Source organism: Ursus americanus, chromosome 20, assembly GCF_024610735.1.
Source record: "Ursus americanus isolate L20-20 chromosome 20, mUrsAme1.1.p, whole genome shotgun sequence".
Taxonomy (NCBI): Eukaryota; Metazoa; Chordata; class Mammalia; order Carnivora; family Ursidae; genus Ursus; species Ursus americanus.
The window spans coordinates 3813618-3837462 of NC_142146.1; the positions used below are offsets into that span (position 1 = coordinate 3813618).

General features: G+C 38.7%; 1 protein-coding gene across 35 annotated transcripts in view; it reads left to right on the top strand.

The window, feature by feature from the left end:
• Positions 1-12516: 12516 nt before the first annotated feature.
• CLASP2 (cytoplasmic linker associated protein 2) overlaps positions 12517-23845 on the top strand; it is a 175634-nt gene continuing 164305 nt past the window's right edge. For 26 of the 35 annotated variants that reach the window (XM_087870048.1, XM_087870062.1, XM_087870051.1 and 23 more), the window contains exon 1: positions 12519-12930. In XM_087870048.1, the coding sequence (XP_087726174.1) occupies positions 12736-12930 (195 nt within the window). In that variant the 5' untranslated portion in view covers positions 12519-12735. Of the gene's footprint in view, positions 12931-23656; positions 23689-23845 lie in introns of all 35 variants that reach the window. The other 9 variants (XM_045798314.2, XM_045798320.2, XM_087870043.1 and 6 more) reach the window with 3 other exon arrangements.

Below are 23845 nucleotides of genomic sequence, written 5' to 3' on the forward strand. Positions count from 1 at the left end.
GGCTGAGGGCAGACTTGGCTTGGGTATTGTCTTAGCCTGGGTTTCTCCAAGGGCAAGCATTTGGGTGCAAGTAGTTAGTCAGAAAGCGATCCCTGGAAGGGTGGTGGTGAGACAGTGAGACCTGGAAGGAAGGAAAGCAAGGAGAGGGGACATTAATGAGTGAGTTACTACTGGAGGCAACTGGGGCTTGGTCACTCCAGGGACTGTGCAGAATACTTAGGATTGTCTCACAGAGAGGCGAGGAAGCTGGGGTATTTATCTACCAGGCCTGAACCTCTTTGGTTGAAGGTTGCTCTTGGGCGCTCAACCCCACAGCAGCTTTCATTGTCAGGGAAAACTGTGGGGAGAGAAATGCAGGAGCTGAATGTATAGAACTCTCCATAGGTGGCGGTACTGAGAGCTTTGAACCTCCTTTCTCTGGCTTATTATTATGTGATTTTTATTCTCTGTGCTTCAGTTGACTCATCTATGGAAGCAGGATGATAGTGCTGGAAACTTACAGGGTTTCCATGAGAATTAAGTCACAAAAAACATGTATGTGAACTGCTTAAAAAATTCCCAAGAATAGCCTTAATAATATGGTTATCATTGGGGCTCCTGGGTGGCTCAGTGGATTAAACGTCCAACTCTTGGTTTCGGCTCAGGTCATGATCTCAGCGTTGTGAGATCCAGGGTCCGTCTCTGCGCTGGGCATGAAGCCTGCTTAGGATTCTTCCTCACGCTCCCTCGGCTCCTCCTCCCCTAAAAAATAATAGTACAGCTATCATGTGATCTCTGCATTGTTCATTAAACCGATTCGTTAAATTAATTACATTTACCTCTTTCTTATACTTTAGAAAAGTGATCATTTATTTGGTGTTAGTTGCTTTTTTTTTTAAAGCAATCTAATTGTTTTTTTCTTAAAAGATTTTTCAGTTTCACTAGTGTTTACAATTGTGAGTTTCTTTCTATCATTCATCCTTACTTGTTAGCTGTGTGGTCTTTCATTAACTGAGCTGACTTCAGTGTTCTGCAAACCTCAAAATATTCACTGCTGCCACAAGTAGAAAAAAAACTAAAACGCCTTTCACTTCATCTCTCCCTGAATGGCAACACAAAACACGATAAATGTATTCATATTTTCCAATTATAATATAGATCTCTAGAGATATTCTGCATATATTTAGCTGAAGTTTACCTTGATAAACACAGGTTTTACATTTTGATTGGTTGATTGATTTTCACCTAAGCATCAACCAAGGTGGAGCTAATATTACTACCTCAGAGATGGATCAAATTCCCTTCCACAAATCCATCTACAAGTTCTGAATGATTCAGGGCTGTAATGTACCTCTCATCTCCCCTGTTTACGTTTTTGTTCTCAAAATAATACCTTAAACTGTGTATCCTGAGTATCAACACTCAATTTACACAGTTTCCCTCCCAAAAATGAGCATAGCATTGCAATTAAGGCTAAAGGATTCCAGGTCGGATTATCTGGATTCGAATTTTGGCTTTGCCATTTATTAGCTGGGTGAACATGGGCAAGTTACTTAATCTCCCCTTGCATCTGTATCCCCATCTGTACAGTGGGGATATTAACAGTACTTACTTCATAAGTACTGCTATGAAGTACTGCTATGAAAACTCAATGAGCTAATATTTGTAAAGTGCTTAGAACAGCACCTGTCTCTTAAATGCTATCTAAAAGTTTACTAACCAAAGAACTTTATATATATTGACTATTTAGTATTTAATACGTATTTAGTATTTAATATATACTTTCCCTTTTATAGTTGACCAATTGCATTGGTCAAGTGAAAATCAGAGCAGGAAATCATTTATCTTTATTGAGATTGTCTTTATTTCTTGTCTAGACAATTGTACTGAACATCTATGGGGTTTCATTTCTAACCTTCTCTCTTTCCAGACCATCTTATCTACTGCTCTTAGTAGCTTTGGTCATATCGCTAGATTTTCCAAAAATTTTAATGGCTCCCCATTTCCATTATGAGATTTCACTAAGTTTTTTACAGAAATACCTTTCCTAATTATGCAGGAAAATGAACATGTGCCCCGAGATATATAAACTAAAGCAACTAGGCACGAGTAAGAAATTTCTTTGAATTCCTGGCCCCTAAGATTTTATGTCAACTTTACATTCTAATCCATAACATGGCTATACTTAATTTAACTCAGGAAATATTTTATATTTCCTGCCATCAGGAAAGTTTTCAAAAGATTTTTCCTACTTGTTTCCTTGGTTAATTGATATGAGCTATTGCATGAAGTATATCAATTTTGTATAATTAGACTGAACAGCAGAGACCTGACAGTCCCTGTCAGGCAATTTCTTTTTGCTATGGGTGTCACAATGTTTCTAAAATCCAGACAGTTAAATGTATGAATATACTTTTTTAACTGCTTTAGGAGAGCTATGTGGGACCATCGTTAAGTAGAGATGCCCTGAATGCCGACAAGGAGGTAGAACAGTACGACATTGTCAGACTACTGTTCATTAACATGTTAATAAATCTGTCTTTATGCTGACAGGTTGTAGTGGTCAGGATTCTTATGATTGCAAGCAATAGAAACTCAACTCAAACCAGCTGAAGCGGAGAAGGGACTTCATAGCTTTGTAAGCTTAAAGTCCAGGGTTGCACTGGCTTTATCTGCGACGGTTTCCAGGGGTCCAGTGATCAGGGCTGGCTCTCCATTTCTGGGGCAGGATCTTCCCACAAGGCAATCAAGATGGTGGTCAAGGTAAATTGTACAATTGAAAAGAGCTTATTTTCCCTATTAGCTCCAGCAGAAAGTACTGGACGCAAGACCGGCCTTGCTCAAATCTGTTTCTCATTTTTTAAAAAAGATTTATTTATTTGAGAGAGAGAAAGTGTGTACGTGCGCACATGAACATGTGGGGGAATACAGGGAGACAGAGAATCTCAAGTAGACTCCGGGCTGAGTGTGGAGCCTCTCATGGGGCTCGATCTCACCACCCTGAGACCATGACCTGAGCCGAAATTGAGAGTCGGATGCTTAACTGACTGAGTCACTCAGGCACCCCATTTTTCATTTAATCACTGACCATATGGGTAGCAGTGACTGATCAGAACTTGACTGAGTGCCATACCAATGGCCAGAGAAGAAAGGGGCACTTTGGTTGTCAGCCTCTTACCACTCCATATCCCACACTCCACATCCCATAACTCCACCATGAACTCTCTTGCAATTCAGAATTGATTTTCACTTAGCGGTGGTCTTGTCACATGCAGTGAAAGTACTAGCATAACTTTGTAATTATCATTTGGGAGCTTAGCTTTTAAAATGCAAATTAAGTCAACTTTGTAAGACAATTCTATTAGTAAAGTAGACGTTTAAAGAGTTCATTCACTTAATCCAAGTTTTACCCTTTGTCATGGCATTTACTTTTTTTCATAAAGAAAAATAAATTTTAACCAGCAGCTACTCCTGGCTAACCCAGTATATACATCTGCATAGTAAGGCAAGCTTTCAGAATTAACATACTCATTATAAATTTGGCTCAAGCGGCACCTGGGTGGCTCAGTTGGTTGAGCATCTGCCTTCAGCTCAGGTCATGATCTCAGGGTCCTGGGATCGAGTCCTTGCTCAGTAGGGAGTCTGCTTCTTCCTCTCCCTCTGCCCCCTCCCCCACTCATGCACTCTCTCTCCCTCTCAAATAAATAAATAAAATATTTTTTAAAAATTTGACCCCAACAAATAATAAAACCATTATTCTTTAAGCAACATTTACTTCTTTACTAGCCCTCTGAGAAAATATTAAAAAGGATTATTTGCATAAAAGTGTTCTTAGAGGAAGAGCCTTGATGTAGGTCACCACTCTGGAGTTTTGTCATATATTTGGCTTCATCTCTACTTATTCCCACAGATTTGTGTCTGGAAAATGCTGTGTGCTAAAATCCTCAACAATTTAGTTGAAAATATTTCCGTCAGTTATTAACAATACATATATTCTCAGGCATCACTATTACAAATATTATAAATGATTTCCTAATCACAAGAACCATTTATTCATTCAATTATTAAAAAAAACGGATTACATATGACCTTTTGGAAAATCCTACTCAAATGTGTTTATTTACTGTGTCATTTTTAAAAGAATACATTTTTCAGATTGGCAGCCTCTTTTTGACCTACAGAGATTTTGAAATATGTACCATTTGGTTTATCACCGATTTTTCATATTTTTAAGTAATTGTCAGTTTCAAGGTAATTAAAAACCAATCTTGAAGCTTTATGCAATTTTTAATTGATGTGTGCATTTTGTTGTAAAACTCCAGTTGGGGCTTCTCTCTATAATTTACAGTTTTTCTTAAAAGTTTACAAATAGGATTTGAAAATGTCACTTCAAATGTAAGTGGTTTCAGGCGATTATTGTTCAGTTTTCTCAAAAACCAGAGATACCAACCTATAGGCTCATTCACACATCCACAATAATGGAAATTTGTAATAAAATTAACATCGGATTACATCCTGTACGTTTTAGATGAACTTCAGCTTATTAAAATGGCAATTGGAACACATCACAGGGAGATATTACAGGGAGATTTGGGTAGTTCTGGCTGTCAATAACCTCAGTAATTTCAGGTTTTCCTGAATTTCTTCTATTCTCACTGTTTTAAATTTATACTTAAAACTTACTCTTTTGGGGTGCCTGGGTGGCTCAGTCAGTTAAGCATCTGCCTTTGGCTCAGATCATGATCCTGGGTCCTGGGATTGAGCCCCACATTGGTCTCTCCACTCAGCGGGGAGCCTGCTTCTCCCATTCCCTCTGCCTGCCACTCTCTCTCTGCCAACTAAATACGTAAAAACTTGTTTAAAAATACAATTTTCAATATTTAAAAAGTATTACAGTTAAAGATGGTGTGGTAGTCAGTCTCCAAAATGGTCCCCATCATTGCCTCTAGTTTTCCATGCCCTAGTATAGTCCCCTCCCACACTGACCTGTGTGAATAATGAGACTATTGTGAAAATGCTGGCATGTGACTTTTGAGACTAGGTCATAAAGGACATTGCGACTTTTTCTGTGGCCTTGAATCACTCACTTTGAAGGAAGTCCACTGCCCTGTCATGAAGACAATCAAGCAACCTTATGGACAAATTCATGAGGTGAGGAACTGAGGCCTCCTGCCAGCAATCATGTGAATGAGATCCTGCAACACCAGTCAATCTCCAGATGATGCAGTCCTGGCTGACATCTTGCTGCTTCACGCAAGAATCCGAGCCAAAACCCTCCAGCCAAGCTGCTTTCAAATTCCTGGCCCTCCAGAATCTGTAAGGTCATAAATATGTGTTTGTTCTTTAAACCATTAAGATTGAAGCAATTTGTGGGGCACGTGGGTGGTGCTGTCAGTTAAGTGTCTGACTCTTGGTTTCTGCTCAGGTTCTGATCTCAAGGTCCTGGGATCGAGCCTCGTGTGGGGCTCCACGCTCAGCATGGAGTCTGCTTGAGATTCTCTCTCCCTCTGCCTCTGCCACTTCCACTCGTGCTCTTTCCTGCTCACTCTCAAATAAATATATAAATCTTAAAAAAAAAAGATTAAGGCAATTTGTTACTCAGCAATAGGTAATTCATACAGAAAATGAGACAGAAACCAAAGTTTCAAAACACAAATTTTTTGTACTTTTTTCTTATCAGAAAACTCATTGCTAAATGAAATGGAAATGTGCCATTTGGAATAAAACATCCATTCACCGGCAACTGGGCCAGAATTGATGTTGTGGGAGTCACTGGATAATTTTTGTCAGAAAAAATTTTTAAACAGTCTTTCATAAGGTGGGGGATTTATTTTTGAAAAAGCAACTGGATGGATCCTTGCAGCCAGGGCAAGAAATCACACACAAATACCGTGGCTCTCAATGATATTTTCATGGTGTTTCTTAGCACGATCTAATTCATCTTTGACACATTTGACAGGAAAACATTACTGGACTCCCTGGTAACATCAAAGCACCAAATTTTCCAATCATTCATTGCACAGAAAATTTTCTGTTTTTCCAGGCTTTTGTGGAAAGTATGATTTTGGCTACCATGAAAAAGTGGTATATTATTTATTTTCCTTGCTGAATGTGTGCAACAATACCTTTCTTTTTTTAAGATTTATTTATTTATTTTGAGAGAGAGCGCATTGGGGGGAGAGGTACAGACGGAGAAGGAGAGAGAGAATCTCAAGCAGAATCCCTGCTAAGCATGGAGCCCAGGAGGGGGCTTGAACTCAAGACCCTGAGATCATGACCTGAGCTGAAATCAAGAGTTGACACTTAACTGACTAAGCCACACAGGCACCCCAGTGACAAAACCTTTTTAGGGATTACAGAATCTAACAAGAACTCCCCCATGCAGTTCCCAGGAACCAGCTTACCTGGCCTGGCTGCAATTACTAAGCTCAGTCTGTCGTTTCTTCCCTCTGCATCCAGATTCTTTATCTTGTGGGATTCCTTCTCTGCTTCTCCTTGCTGAAATCATGCCCCTGCTCCCATTCACCTCATTTGCTCGTATATCAAGAAGATTCTCTTAAATCTGTCACGTAAGAGTAAACTTTCCCACCTTGGACCATACCCTATCAGGAACATTCCTACATTTAGCATTGTAACATATACACTTTTGGAGTTGGGAGTTTAAGAGTTAAATTCTGGAAGAATTTAAGTTCCTTCTGGGTTTGAATTACCCTTTATAGAGCTTAGCTCAAATTCTTAAAAATGGCCGGAGATAGGGTGCCTGGATGGCTCAGTGGGTTAAGTGTCTGCCTTCAGCTCAGGTCATGGTCCTGGGGTCCTAGGATTGAGCCCTGCATCAGGCTCCCCAGGGAGCCTACTTCTCCCTCTGCTCCTCCCCCTGCTCATGTTCTCTCTCTCTCTCAAATAAATAAATAAAACTCTTTTTTAAAAAATGGTAGGAGACTTGAAGGAATTTCCCAGTTGAAGGTTTACACAAGTAAGTCTTTTTGCACCCCAGGGACATATTAGGAATTTAGGAGAATTGATGTCATTGGTGGTACAGAGTTGTGCAGAGCCCTCCTGATAGGCAGAGTCACAGAAACTTCACAACTTACAGTGCACCTTCAACCCGACCCCCAGCTTAACTCCTAGCCCCCTTCTTCTGCAAAGAATTGCACTCATCGGGAACCCACCTTTGAGTTTTTTACAACAGAAACCAGTGAGAGAAAATATTTACTCACAGAAATAATTTTGAAACAAATATTGCTGAGACAGGTAGGTCTATTTCATCATTTATTAATTTACAGAGCAATCTATGAATATATATATTCAAATATGTTTGCTACATTTATGAAGTCTTTTCACCTTCTAATGGACTTAATTTGATCTTTACCAAAAAGAAAAAAAAAAGTCTTTGGTGGTGGGTGATGGGATTTGATTTTGCCCTACTTAAAGTTGATAACTTAGCCTGTTGCTGTTTCACAGATTCCTGGATCAGAGACAAAGAACTTTTACCCATGACACATGTTTGCAATGATTCCCCATTGCCTCCCAAATCTCATGAGGGTTGAGTTACAGGAGAGAAACAGAAGTTGGGGAGCTCATTTTATAACAAGCAGTAAGCAAACCTGTTCTTTGTCCTGGAGGGAGACATTATCTCACCCCCCAAGTTTGCTTGCTGCAAACCTAACCCTGAGTAGTAATCCCTAAATAAAGAGTGGTCAAGGTCTTGCATTCTTGGCATACCCAGCAAGACTTAGCGAGACTCATGGAGGAGTATCTCTCCCAACAATCATTATTAATCCTCTTTATTTAAACTGAAACACTGAAGCCCAAAGAAGTCAAAAGATTACTTTATGTATACAGCTAGTGATATCATAGCTTCTGTTTTCTTATTCTGAATTGGTGCTACTTTCAATAGACCTGCACTAATATGTAGAATATTTTATTAATAATTTTAATTTAGGTAACAGATTTAAATAATTATTTGGATATTAATAAAATATTAAATATAATAAATAAAACTTAAATATAACCTTTAAAACATTAATGCATAACTATTAAATGTTATTTTAAAACATTATTACATAAAATATTATGAAATATAATTTATATATTCTAAATATAACTTCACCCGTTTCTTTTTTTTTAAGATTTATTTTATTTATTTTAGAGACAGAGAGAGCACATGGGATGGTGGCGGAGGGAGAGAGAGAGAAAGAGTCTCCAGCCACCTCCCCATTGAGGGAGGAGCCCAGTGCAGGACTCGATCCCACAACCCAAGAGATCGCGACCTGAGCCGAAATCAAGAGCCAGATGCCCAACTGACTGAGCCACCCAGGTGCCCCTAACTTCATCTGTTTCTTTTTCCTTTTTAAAACGTGGCTACTAGACAATTTTTAATAACATATATTTTATGATCACATATATATTATATTTCTATCGGCTAACACTGCAATAGACCATAACTCTTTTATCCTATATTTTCCTTTTAGTCCTTTGTTCCTAACCTTTTCCCCCATTTTTCAGTAGTTATAACATACATATCACAAACGTACCATGTACTAATCTTAAGTGCACAACTTGCTGAATTTTTACTATGCATAATCTGCTATAATCACCACTCAGATCAAGATGCAGAATATTCCCTCCTAGTCATTATCCACTGACTCCCGTTCTTTGTGATAATTTATATTACCATCAGTAAGTTTTCCCTGTATTAGAACTCCATATATATAGAATCACTCTTTTATGTCTTGTGCTCAACATAGTGTTTTTGGGACTCATCCTTATTGTTGAGTGACTCAGTAGTTTATTTTTTATTGCTTTGCAGAATTGCATTGTATGGCTATACTATAGTTATTTAGTTTCCAGTTGGTGGACACCTAGGGTGTTTCCAGTTTAGGCTATTTTGAATAAGCTGCTCTGAACATTTGTATATACAATTAACCTCTGAGGAGGGATGCGATCTACCTTTGGTAAGTCATCTAATGCCCCTCTCCCACTCTCATATTTTAACAGAGTGCCCTACTTGATGGATATTTGTTGAAGTATGGTTTCAAACTAGCAGTGATTTGTCTCTTAGTCTTCAAATGGAAAATAAAGTCCAATGTCATAACAAAGTCTGCTCATAGTTTCCACTATCATCACAAATAATGAACAAATAGGTCAGGAGGTCAGTCTCCTGTACTTAAATGATCTATTTCAGTCTTGTTGCCTATTAAAAATAGACTTGTGCTACCAGATACATTTTGGTGACTGATTATGAAAGAATGTAGATGTTTCCTATGCTGTTTTTTTTCCTAAGATTCCTGCCCATTTCTTTCATCTCCTTATCCTTTTCTTTCTAATAATAATTCAGAGAGGTGCCTGAATGACTCAGGTGGTTAAGCATCTGATTCTTGGTTTCAGCTCAGGTCCTGATCTCAGGGCTGTGAAATCGAGCCCCTCATTGGGCTCCGCACTCAGCACAGAGTCAGCTTGAGATTCTCTGCCTCTTCCTTTGCCCTTGCCCCCACTTGCGTGTTCTCTTTCTCAAAATAAACTAATTAATTAATTCACTAATTAATTAAATAGCAATTCAGAGAAAGGAAGATTCTAAGTGGAAATATAGAGACATTCAAAGAAAGTCTATGTTATGCAAAGAGAGTTATTATTTTGGTGTTAATTTAAAATTTTGTTTTCTTTTTCTTTCCTTAAGATTATGTATTTGGGAGACCACAGAAGCCAGACATCTTAGGTTTTAATCATAGATCTGAAATAATGAACCAGACTGGAGACTTAACCTCTGAGCCTCAGCTTTCTTGTCTCTAAAATGAGGATTCAATACCTTCCATATAGGATTGCTTGAAGGATTAAAAGACCTAACATCAGGCAAGCTGAGCTCTTCAGGCAACAGCCTTTGTGAAACCGAGTTCTCATTGGACACATGCCTTCTCCCTACTTGAGCTTCTGTCTGTGTTTCCTGTACTTTGTCTCTCTGAGAACTTGGGTGCTGCCAGGTATCTGTCTGCCAAGTTTCCTAAACTGTGTGCTCAGGCACCCCAGGGTGCTGTAGCAAGCTCACCTAGAGCAGTCCTGGATATTTTACATTTTAAAGGGAAACAGTGATACCTGGCATCTGTGAGACGTGGCGTGAACTACACTGGCTCCAGGAAGTTCACGGTTTCAACATTAAATTGTGGTACATTTCTTTCATTGATGTCATATCTTTGCAAGGTTGTTTTCTGTGCTGCATGGAAATCTATTTACAACAGAATGAAGATGGCAGAATCAATCCCATCTGAATCCAAGTTTTGAGCAATTGGATAGTGACCAAGTACAGACATCTCATAAGTACCTAAGTGTGGTTATTGAAAAATAAAATTTTTCTCTGGGTGCCTGCATGGCTCAGTGGGTTGAGCATCCCACTCTTGCTTGTCTCTGCTCAGGTCATGATCTTATGGGTTATGAGATAGAGCCCTGCCTTGGGCTCCGCACTCAGTTATGAGATAGAGCCCTGCCTTGGGCTCCGCGCTCAGCATGGAATCTGCTTGGGATCCTTTCCCTCTTCCTCTCCCCCTAACTCCCAGGATTCTCTCTCTCAAATAAATAAATAAATCTTTAAAAATGTATTTTTCTCAATTTCTGTGTATTATTTTTCGTAAAGCTACTAAGATATGAATACTCATTAAGTTGTTTGGATCCTACTATTTAGTAGGTGGTATTTCTAAGGTTTGGGGGTTTTGTTTGTTTGTTTGATCTAGAGGTGTGTGAAAAAATGACTGAGATACTAAGTGCTGTGAGCTAGAAAGTCAGAACTTTCTGTTCTAGTGACGTTTAACCTAGGATAGACAACAGTGAAATAGAGAAATATGTAGATTTTGTAGTGTTGCAACAATCAAAATTACATTTTGTAGATAAACTATTCCCCATGAAACCACTTCTTTAATTAGTTAATTCCTATGTACCCTCAAATCTCAATGTAAATACAACTTCTTGCAGGAAGCCTTCCCTGATTTACAACTCTCCTACTTCCATTTTCAGTGCCATCTAGATAAGGAACATCTCATCTAGGCTTCCCAAAAACCTTTGCTTATCCCATTGTAGTATCCTGGAAATATTGATCTTTTTTTTTTTTTTTTTTTTTTTGGTCTCTGAGTTTGTTGTGGGTGGAGATTTAAATGAACTTTGTATCTGTGGAATCTGGCAATGTCTGGCGTGTAACAAGTGCTCAGAAGATATGTGTTGATGAATTAAGGAAACACACACAGGTGTATATGGGTAGTAGTAACCAATGTTTACTAAGCATTTTATAGGCACTTCCAGGGTTATTCAAATGCCATCTTATTATCTTACAACTTGAAGACTATTTAGTTTCCTTATGACTTAAAGATCATCTAGTGTGATCCCTGAGTTCAGAAAGGTGAATGGAGGGCTAAGAGCAGCAGTCACTTTGTGTCTACTATGTCTAAATGTCTAAAACTAATAACCCTGACCATGCTAAATACAGTGGAGAACATGGAGCAACTGGAATGCTTAAGCACTGCTGGTGAGAGTGTAACATGGTCCAGCCACTTTGGACAACAATTTGGCAGTTTCTCCTAAAGTTAAATACAGCTTATCTAAAGACCTAGTAATTCCAGTCCTTGGTGTTTACCCAAGAGAAACGAAAACATGTGTCGACACAATAACTTATACGCTAACGGTTATAGCAGCTTTATACATAATTATTAAAAAGCTGGAAACGTAAAGGTCTATACACAGGTGAATGGGTCAACAATTGTACTGCTTCCACAAGATGGAAATCTACTCAGCAATAAAGAGGGACTACTGACACCAACAGTACTGGGTGGATATCAAAACAATATGCTAAGGGGAAGAAGTCAGCCTCAAAAGAGAGTACAGATGTATGAAGTGACGTGATGTTAAAGAACGGGAAAAACTACGTTAAGTAAGAGAAATGAGATTAGAATTGCTTGGGAGGGAGTGGTAATTGACTGGGAAGTTCCTGGAACTTAATAAAGTGGTGGAAATGTGCTGTATATTCGTTGGTGCTATGGTTACCCTGGTGAGTACATTTGCCAAAAACTCATGGACTGTGTACACTTAAAATACGTGTATTTTATTCCATGTAAATTAAACCTCAGTTAAAAACAACAAAAAAATTACATGGTAACCCAACCAGCGATGGTGGCTGGAGGCAGGGGTCATGGTGTTCTTTTTTGAGGAAGTGTGTTCTTACAACGTTAAAATAAATAAATAAATAACGAACGAGTGTGGAAATGGTGAAGGGGGATTTCCAAGTACCAAAAACTTTCCCAAGTACTGATTTCGAGCAGAAGAAAACATGGAAGCGTTCTCTGTTTCACAGAGTGAGGGAAGGAGGCTGCGATAGTGGAGAATGCCCGATATAGGCCAGCCTCTACAGAGGTGCTGACCCAGGTCGACCCCAACTCCCACCAGGGGTCCCACTAAGCCCGGCAGCTTCCTCGGAAGCAGCCGCCGCCGGGAAACTGCAGTCGGGAAGGGCGGGCTCTCGCCGGCGTCGCGCTGACGTCACGCGCGTGCTGACGTCGCCGGTGGCCGCGGCCTCTAAAGCGGGCTGGGTTGCGGGGGGCGCCGAGTTTGACTAGTTTGGGGGCCGCTCAGCGCCTGGCGCCAGTCCCGCCGCCCGCCGGGCCCCGCTAGCCGCGCGTCGGCCCGACCGAGCGCGTCCTGCCCGTTCCCGCGGGGACCCGCACTGGCGGCTGGGCGGCGCTCGGCAAGAGTTGGTCCCTCACGGGCGGGCAGGCGGCCATGGAGCCCCGCAGCATGGAGTACTTCAGCGCCCAGGTGCAGCAGAAGGACGTCGGCAGCCGCCTGCAGGTTGGCCAGGAGCTGCTGCTCTATCTCGCCACCCCCGGCGCCATCCCGGACCTGGAGGAGGACCTGGGACGCCTGGGCAAGACGGTCGACGCGCTCACCGGCTGGGTGGGCTCGAGCAACTACCGGGTAAGCGGCGGCTGCGGCGCGGCCGGGCCGGGCACGCCCTCTCCGGCCAGTCCTTTAATCCCGGACGTGCGCGACCAACCAGGCGAGCCCCCGGGGCGCGGCTGGCGCCTCGGAACCGCCCCACGAAGGGGAAACCTGTAGGCTTAGGGATCTCTGGACGCGAGCCGGTGACTTAGTTCCCACCAGGACCAAGTTTTTCCCCAGTTGTGAACAATAACAAATTAAGCGATTCCATGACACAGTGCAGAGTATTTTGGCATTAGGACACAGTGTTTAATCACCTATTTTAAAAATCATCGATACTTTACATTCATAAAGCGCTCAAAGACTTTTTGCATTTGTACGTACCTTGTAAACACTAGGCGAAGACATAGGACATTAGGATACAATTTTTAAGTTCAAAAGAGTGTGTCAAGTTAATCCCTGTTAATTAGTGCTTTTTATCCTACTTAACCTTTTTTTTTCTTTTATAAATTTTGAGTCTGGAAGGTTGTGCTCTTCGTCTCTAAGGGATCTTTAGAGTTTAATCAGGTGCCTGATTAAGTTTACCGTTAAACCTAATATAAAAATGCTGACCCCAGGGCATTATGTATTTTTCATTTATTGTCGACGGAAAACAGTTGAACGCTCCCTCTTAATTTGTTTTGGTGCAGTTGAGAACTGACTCGGATTTGAAACCTCTGTGCTCGTAGTGACCTAGTGAAACGTGTCCTACTGGGTTAGCTGATGATAAAAAATTGGGAGCTACAAGAAGAATGAGTGTTTTGAAGAGCTGGTAATAGGCAGGGTGTAATGTAGCAAAATTGAGAGATCAGGTAAATATTCTGTAATTAGCCCGTACTGTAGTTTTTAGCAGTTATTTTTCTTTCTAGTCTTCTGGTGGCAGTGTTGCTTTAAAATGCTGGCTGAAATCTACGGATGAGGTGATTCTTCTAAGTGATTTATACTTATAATCCTGCGAATAGGTTGTACTTTGAAAGCTTTATTCTCATAGAGTAGAAAGGCAAACTCTACAATTACTCTGCAGATTTAATGGTGAAACTTACAAGAGTTTTGGAAGGGGTTGACTTTTACAAGGATAATAAACCGTATGGGAATTAACCACCTTGATGCTCTATTACGGACTATTTCATTATTATTTTTTAAAACTTTAGAAAACGTTAACATTTAATAATATACAGTACTATTTGGGAGGTTATTATTTCTTTGGGAGAAACAAGCTTAATTTATTTACACTGTAAGGACATATACACACTCAAGGCAATTGATTTTATGTTGCGACATAGGCTGTTGTAGAAAGTCAGCTTTTTGGTAAAGCTTGCTTCCTTTCCCAAGTGACAGGTGTCACCGTCTACACTGGCCATAGGGAGTTGGCTTTGGACCATTTCACTCTAAAGATGTACCATCAGTGAATGGCATTTGACCAGTCCCATCTCTTGAAACACATCTCTTGGCTTCTGTGATACCACAATATCCCAATTTTTCTTTAATGTCTTTAAGCACTACTTCTACTCAGTGCTATATTTTCCTTTCAACTGGTCCTTAAGAATTAGAATCCATCAGGGATCTGATGCAGGTTCTCATCTCTTTACTACACATTCTCTCCATGCTCTTTACTAGATACTATAGCCTGAGACAGTTTCCACAATCAGAAGAAGAGTGCCACAGGCTTCCACAACCTTATCTACACACTCCCTTGTAGCTGTGCCGTATATTCTACCTTCTTCTGTGTTTCACTTACTCTGTCAATCCCTCTACATGAATATTAGTTCCATGGTCTCTTGCCTACTTAAGGCCATTAATTCATCAATTCTACTTTCTCCTTGAAGCATTAGTTCTCTTCTTTCTACTGAATGCTGTATATAAAACCTTTTCTGACATTGTTAGCATTTGGGTTAGTTTCCTGTTTGGGTTTTATAAACTAAGTTACCAAGCTAGGTCATCATTTTTTACTCAAGGTGCAGTAACACATATTTAAGTCATTAGGGGAAAAAGTGTATCATGGAATTTTTTGAGCATACACACAAATAGAGAATTGTACTTAAATTTCAAATTATGCTGAACAAAATATAATTTTCTTCTGATTTGATAATACTTTAGAATTTGAGTATCTTAATAACCATCATTACTTCCAAAAATTTGAGTGATTATACCATATGCTAGGTATTGTTCTAGATACTGAGGATCCAGCTGTGAATAAGACTAGTAAAGTTCATTCATTTAGATATTTATTGAGGACCTACAATGAGCAGGCACTCCTCTAGGCACTTCAGATACAGTAGTGGGAAAACCAAAATCCTTGCTTTTGTGGACTTAGATTCTAGTGGAGATAGAGGAATACACAAGTATAAATAACTAGAATCTATAGTATTAGAGGTGGTAAGTGCTTTGGAGAAAAAAAGCAGTGAAGGGAATAGGGAGTGTTCGGCAGGATGCAGGTAGTCAAGAAAGCGAAGTGAAATTTGGGTATGGATATATATAGGATATATATAGGAGTGAAGAACGATTTAGGCAGAGGAAACTGCAAATGTGGAGGCTCTAGTTCTGTGGAGAAAAATAAAGAAGGACAACATGGCTAGAGTTTATAAGTGAGTGAGGTGTTAAGAAAGATGAAATTGGGAAGTCAGGTTGAAAGAGCCTTACAGGATTTTATTCTAAGTCAATGGAGGGTTTTATTAGAGGAGTGGCTGTTTTGTGGAGACTGGACTGTAAAGGAGCAACAGAAGAAGCAGGGAGATGATGGTGGCTAAGACTGGCTTGGTAGCAATGGCAATGTTGAGAAGTGGAAGATTTTGAGATACGCTTTGGTTATAGAGCCAGTGGGACCTCCCGTTGGGTTGAGAGAGAGAAATTAAAGATAATTGCCTTTGTTGAGCACCTGTCATATACTGGGAAAATTAATGGAGGAGTGCTTGAACCTAGGGTGGTTAAGATTTTCCTACTCCTTTTCTGTGCTTTTCTAAAATTCTTCAGTATCCTTTCATTTATCAGCTCTACTTTTTTATATTATATAGTGTATAATATATATATTTATTCATATATATTGCTAGTATAATATATATATATTGTATACTGTTATACTATAACAGTAAGTTGACTCTAACAATGGAGAAATAAATAACATTTATATCATAACTGTGTAGTGCTGAGCTAAGTATTATGCTAAGATTTCGAGTCTTCTCAAAATCCAAAATCACAGCCCCTTTGCCATTTGAAGGATGAGACTTTCCAATGTCAGCTTCACCTTGATTGTATTTCTTATAAACCATCAATATCTTAAAATATACCATTTCTTAGGTTGCTTACACAAAAATTGTTTGAGATCTATTTACGTATGGACCTTGCCTATTCTTTTTACTTACCATAAAGAATGTCCACGTTTTTAATTTTTTACTGTAAACTTTCTTTTACATTGTCTTCTTGTGTATGTGCATGAGAGTTTGATTAGGGCAGTGGTTCTGAACCCTGTCAGATTCAGTGCCCTCTTTTAATGTCTCTCTTATAATCCTGAAATAAAATTTATAGGTAATACCTACAAAACATAATTTTTTTAAATCCCAGTAATGTCCTAGCTGTACTAAAAAAGGAAAATTATATGTAATTTGTACTGAGATAAAATAGATTTCAATTTGTAAATGTCCAATAATGGTAGTTAGATGACTGTACCAGTACATAGTTCTGCTGTTTTATTACTTATATAATTACATAAAAATAACCTGATATTTCTCTTTAGGTTTTCAGTTTTGGAAGCCATCAGGTTTTACTTATTTGATCTATGCATACAAGTTCTACTTGACAATTATTTTATCCCATTGTTTACTCCTTTTCTTAGATGCTAAATTTGTGGAAAAAATTCCTGTAAACCGTTAATATTTCCTAATGAGAGAAGGAGCATTACAGGAAGTCTGCTTGTTATGAACAATACATACCTTTTTTCTTTTCTACTTATGATGTAAAACATCTGTGATTATGAATTAAGGTTATATTCTTCCTAGATTTCAAGAATTGTTGTCAGGCTGACTTTTACATGAGAAATTCTTGTGATTCTTAAACTGCAAGTAGTCATTACAATCTCGTGCATTTATTTAGCTTTGTTGTTGTTGGACAACATTTCTGATTTAAACTGTTTGGAAAATTAAACATACTGAATTCAATGAAACTCTAGCCAAGGCGACAACTTACGTGTGATTTTATTGACATCACGTTAGTTACTCAAATATGTTAAACCACTTGTGATTCAGAGGTGAAAAGGGAGAGTGAGAAAGAGGATGGGAAAATGACCCTAAAGGTTCTGGGACTTCTTGGGGTTAATACAATTTCATAAATGTTATAAAATTTCAGTTTTATGACTTTAAAACACCCTAAAATTTAAGCTTGGTCTTAGCCCCAAATTTGTTTTTTAGAGTTTCTGTTTTTCTGCCTGTTAAAAAATATTATTTTTGCTTTTAGTTCTTTAAATATTTTGTATTATACTTTTATATTTACATATTTAATATGTTTCTGTTTCTGCTTTTGTATTTTATATGTACCTTTTAGAAAGTACACTTGTTTTGCTTCTATGTTTTAAAGGACCTGAATGGAGGGGTGCCTGGGTGGCTTAGTAGGTTGAGCAATCTGCTTTCGCTCAGGGCTGGAGACCCCGCCCCCACCCCAGTCGAGACACCCCCCCCAAGTGGGGCTCCCTGCTCAGTGGGGAGCCTGTTTCTCCCTCTGCCCCTCTTCCACCCCCCCCATGGTTTCTCTTTCTCTCTGTCTTTCAAATAAATAAATAAAATCTTCAAAAAAATAAATAAAGGACCTGAATGGAGGCATTTGAGTTCCTAAGGAAGTGGTGAGGAGCAAATTGAAATATTTCTTGATGGTTTTCTTATTCTACTGAAAGGACCCTTAGCAAAGATGTAGGCTAAGTTGAAAGATGTCCAAATGGAAATTCAGGAAAGTCATTTGTCTCTAGCTCCATGATAAATCTTGATACTTGTTATATCAAATTCATTCACCATATTCTTTAGGAATGTGTTGGCCTATTATTGGGTCTTTATTTATTAACCCATGTGAATTTTAGAATCAGCTAGTCAAGTCGCACTAAAAAATTGGGGCTTTTATTGGAATTACATTGAATATCCTCTTTTTGGGGGAATACTTGATATCTTTGTAATGAGTTCTTTTACCTGTGAAAATTGTTTTCTTTTCTTTTTTAAGATTTTATTTATTTATTTGAGAGAGGGAAAGTAAGCAAGTGAGCACCAGCGGAGGGAGAGGCAGAGAGAGAGGGAGAAGCAGGCCCCCCGCTGAGCAGGGACCCCCCCCCCCCCAGGATCATGACCTGAGCTGAAGGCAGATGCTTAACCAGCTGAGCCACCCAGGTGCCCCTATGTTTTCTTTAATGTGTCTCATTAATGTTTCATTATTTTCTCCAAATAGGTCTCACACACACTTTGTTAGATTTATTCTCATAGTTATTGAGAGTATAAATGCCATTTTTTAATTTTTAAGATTATGCTTTCTGATATATTGAAATGAAATGGCATTTTGGATATTGATTTTTGCAGCCAACCTGCTTATAATTAAACATATTTTTTCTGCAGTTTGTGGGTTCTTTTAGGTTTTCTCTACATATGGTAGTCCCTCCTCATCCATGGGGTTATATTTCCAAGACCCCCCCAGCAGAAGCCAGAAATAGCAGATAGTACCTACACACACACACACACACACACACACCCACCCACCATGTTTTTCCTTATACATACATACCTGTGATAAAGTTTAATTTGTTAGGCACCATAAGAGATTAACAATAATAATAAAGCAGAACATTTATAACAATATACTGTAATAAAAGTTATGTGAATGTGGTCTCTCTTAAAATCTCCTTGTACTATACTCACCCTTCTTGTGATTATGTGGGATAATGAAGTGATGAAATGAAGTGAGGTTAATGATGTAAGCATTGTAACATAGTGTTAAGCTGTTACTGATTTCTGAAGAACATTATCTACTTCTGAACTACAGTTGACCTTAGGTAACTCAGGCTGTGGAAAGCAAAACTAGGGGATAAGGGGGACAGACAATAATGGTAGTTTTGCTTCTTCTTTCCAGTTCTTTAGCTTTGCTTGGTTTGGGTGCATTGGCTAAGACTTAGGATGAGGTGGAGTAAAAGTATGGGCCGTCAGTTTCTTTGTTTCAGTGGTATATTCATTTCACCATCAGAAATCACACTTCCTGTAATTTTTTTTTAAAAAACCTTTTTACTATAAAAAATTTTGAACATATGTAAAGGTAGACAGAATAAAATAAGAAATCCACCCACAACACTCATCAGTCCATGGCTGCTCATGCCCCATTACTTTGTCACAAATCACAGATACATTGTTTCATTAATGAGACTTTTTATTTAGTGTCTCAAAGATAAGTGGTCTTTAAAAAAATTGTTGGGGTGCCTGGGTGGCTCAGGCGGTTAAGCATCCAACTCTTTTTTTTTTTTTAATTTTTTATTTATTTTTAATGATTTTTTTATTATATTATGTTAGTCACCATACAGTACATCCCTGGTTAAGCATCCAACTCTTGAACTCAGGTCTTGACCTCCAGGTCTTGAGTTCAAGCCCCTGTTGGGCTCCCAACTGGGCATGGAGCCTATTTAAAAAAAAAAAAAATTATTAAAAAATTGTTAACGTAACCTCACTACCATTCTCATATGTAAAAAATTAATTCCTTGAGATCAAATATGCAGGGTCAAATTTCCAATTTTTAAAATGCCAAGCAAAATTTTAAATTATATTTATTTGTTTGTTTGTTTATTTTAGTAGGTTTCCACCCAGTGTGGAGCTCAGTGTGGGGCTTGACCTTACAACCCTGAGATCAAGACCTGAGCTGAGACCAAGAGTTGGACGCTTAACTTGACTGAGCCACCCAGGTGCCCCTTTAATTATTTCAAGAAAAATCAGGATCCAAGTAAGATTTCCACATTGTGATTCATTAATATATTAGTTTCCTGTTGCTGCTGTAACAAGTTACCACACACTTCGTAGCCTAAAACAACATAGGTTTATTTTCTTACAGTTTTGAAGGTCAGAAGTGGGTTTCATTGGGATAAAATCAAGGTTTCAGCAAGATTATATTCTTCTAGAGAACTCCGAGGAGATAATTTTCCATATTCTGGAAACTGCATGCATTTCTTGGCTTACGGGCTCTTCTGTCTTCAAAGCCAGCAGTATAGCACTTCCATATCTTTCTGACTACTTCTTTTGTCATTGCATCTCTGCTTACTCTCCTGTCTCTCTTTTATGAGGGATCTTGTGATATAGTGGGCCCAGGATAACCCTCAGTAATTTCCCCATTTTAACACCTTTACTACATCTTTAAAGTTCTTTTTACCACATAAAGTAACATATACACAGGTCTTGGAAGGTAGGATATGGACACCTTTGGGAGGCATACCTCAGTCAACATTTTTATTAAGTTTCTTTGAATTTGTTTCTCCCTTAGTTTTTCTTTTTAAAAATTCTTGGATTTTATTTGTAGAGTTTCCCACAGTCACGATTTTGCTGATTTCATTCCAGTGATGTTAGTTCCTCTGAATTTCCTATAAATTGGTAGTTGAACCTATAGCTTGATCAGATTCAGTGTTTTTTTCCCTCCCCTCAGGAGGCATATAACATCACAAGAAAGCACATAAGACTTTTTATGAAGTTAGCAACCATTAATGTTCAGTGTTTAGATCTCTTAATTCATTAGGGTTTGCAAAATGATACTCTAATTTTGTCATTCCTTCACTTATTTATTTTTTTATAATAATTTTTTGTTATGTTAGTCACCATACAGTATATCCTTAGTTTTTGATGTAAGGTTCCATGATTCATTATTTGTGTATAACACCCAGTGCATTCCTTCACTTATTAACTGGAATACTTATACAAAGAGAAACTTAGACCATTTACTTCCATTTGGTTACTTATTGGCATAGTTTATAATAGAAAGGCAGGCATACCTCATTTTGTTGTGCTTTACATTATTGTGCTTCATAGATACTGTATTTTTCACAAATTGAAGGTTTGTGGCAATCCTGCATTAAACAAGTCAGTTGGTGCCCTTTTTCCAACAGCATTTGGTTACTTTGTTATCTCTGTGTCACATTTTGGTAATTCTTGCAGTATTTCTAAATTTTTTTGTTATAGTGTGTTACTATGATCTGTGATCAGTGATCTCTGATGTTACTATTGTAATCGTTGGAACCACGCTCATTCAAGGTGGCAAACTTAATCGATAAATGTGTTCTGACTACTCTACTGACCAGCCTTTTCCTGTTTTTCTCCCTCTCCCTGGGTCTCCCTGTTCCTTAAGATACAACCATATTGAAATTAGGCCAGTTAATAGCTCTATGATGGCCTCTACATGTTCAAGTGAAAGAAGATGTCTCTCACATTAAATCAAAAGCTAGAAATGATTACGCTTAGTGAGGAAGGCAAGTCAAAAGCTGAGATAGGCCAAAAGCTAGGCCTCTTGTGACAAACAGCCAACTTGTGACTGGAAAGGAAAGGTTCTTGAAGGAAATTAAAAGTGCTACTCCAGTGAACACACAAATGATAAGAAAGCAACACAGCTTTATTGCTGATTCAGAGACAAGGTTTTAGTGGTCTGGAAAGAAGATCAAAGCCGCCACAACACTCCCTTAAGCCAGAGCATTGTCCAGATCAAGGCCCTAACTCTCTTCAGTTTTGTGAAGGCTGAGATTGGTGAGGAAGCCCTGGAAGTTTGAAGCCAGAGGTTGGTTCATGAGGTTTAAGGAAAGAAGCCATCTCCATAGCATAAAAGTGCACGGTGGAGCAGCGAAGTGCTGATACAGAAGTTCCAACAAGTTATTCAGAATATCTAGCCAGGATGATTCATGAAGGTAGCTACACTAAACAGATTTTCAGTGTAGACGGAACAGCCTTATATTAGGAAAAGGATGCCATCTAGGACTTTCACAGCTAGAGAGGAGAAGTCAATGCCTGGCTTCAAAGGACAGGGTGACTCTCTTGTTATGGGCTAATGCAGCCTGTGACTTTAAGTTGAAGCCACTGCTTCACGTACCATTATGAAAATCCTAAGGCCCTTCAGAATTATGCTAAATCTACTCTCCTGTGCTCTATAAATAGAACAACAAAGCCTGGGGGAGAGCACATCTATTTACAACGTGGTTTCCTGATTATTTTAAGCCACTTCTGAGACCTACTGCTAAGGAAAAAAAGATTCCTTTCAAAATACTGCTCACTGACAATGCACCTGGTCACCCAAGAGCTGCAATGGAGATGTACAATGAGAATTACTGTTGTCTTCATGCCTGCTAACACAATATCCATTCTGCAGCCCATGGATCAAGGAGTAATTTTGACTTTCAAGTCTTATTATTTAAGAAATACATTTCACAAGGCTTTAGCTGCCATAGATAGTAATTCCTGTGATGGATCTGGACAAAGTAAATTGAAAACCTTCTGGAAAGGATTCACCATTCTAGATGTCAAGAACATTTCGTGATTCCTGGGAAGAGGTCAAAATATCAACATAAATAGGAGTTTGGAAGAAGTTGATGGCTTTAAGGCATTCAGTGGAGGGAGTAACTGCAGATGTGGTAGAAATAGCAAGAGAACTAGAATTAGAAGTGGAGCCTTCGCTGTGCAGTAAGTTTTTATCTTGATGTAGTCCCAATAGTTTATTTTTGCTTTTGTTTCCCTTGCCTCAGGAGACGTATAGAAGTTGCTACAGCCAATGTCAAAGAAGTTACTGCCTTTATTCTCTGCTAGGATTTTTATGGTTTCAGGTCTTACAGTTAGGTCTTTGATCATTTTGAGTTTATTTTTGTGTAAGGTGTAAGAAAGTGGTCTTTTGCGTGTTGCTGTCCAGTTTTCCCAGCACCATTTGTTGAAGAGACTTTTTCAGATTGGATATTCTGATGGGTTAAGTAGGTGATGGGTATTAAGGAATGTACCTGTTATGATGAGCACAGGGTGATGGAAGTGTTGAATTACTACATTGTACACCTGAAACTCATACAACACTGCATGTTAACTAACTGGAATTAAAATAACCTGAAGGAAAAAAAAAAAAAAAGAAATGGAGCCTGAAAATGTGACCGAGTTGCTACAGTCTCGTGATAGAACTGGAGCGGATGAGGAGCTGCTTCTTATGAATGAGGAAATAAAGTTTTTCTTGGGATGGGATCTACTCCTGGTGAAGATTCTGTGAAAATTGTTGAAGTGACAGCAAAATATTTAAAATATTACATATATTTAGTTGATAAGTAGCATCAGAGTTTGAGAACATTGACTCCAATTTTGAAAGAAATTCTGTGGATAAAATGCTATCAAACAGCATCACATGCTAGAGAAATCATTCATGAAAGGAAAAGTCAGTTGTTGCAGCAAACTTCATTGTTGTGTTATTTTTAAGAAATTGCCACAGTCACCCCAGCCTTTAGCAACCACCACCCTGATTGGTCAGCAGCCATCAACATTGAGGCAGGACCCTCCACCAGCCAAAAGATTACAACTTGCTGAAAGCTCAGCTAATGGCTAACATTTTTTAGCAGTAAAGTATTTTATAATTAAGGTATTTACTTTTCTTAAGACATAATGATATTGCATGCTAGTTGCTAGTGCAAAATACAGGGTAAACATGACTTTTATATGCACTGGGAAATGAAAAAATTCACTTGACTCACTTTGTTGCGATATTCCCTTTATTGCAGTGGTCTGGAACAGAATCCACAGTATTTCTGAGGTATGCCTGTAGTTCATATGATTCTTTCCTTTCATTTACTAATCGTCAAAATATTAAGGTGGTCTTCTAGCATCTTCCAACATTGGCCAAATAGTTTTTATCATTATGAATTCTTGTATTTAAACATACATGTATTTCAAGACAATGCAGTTATTAT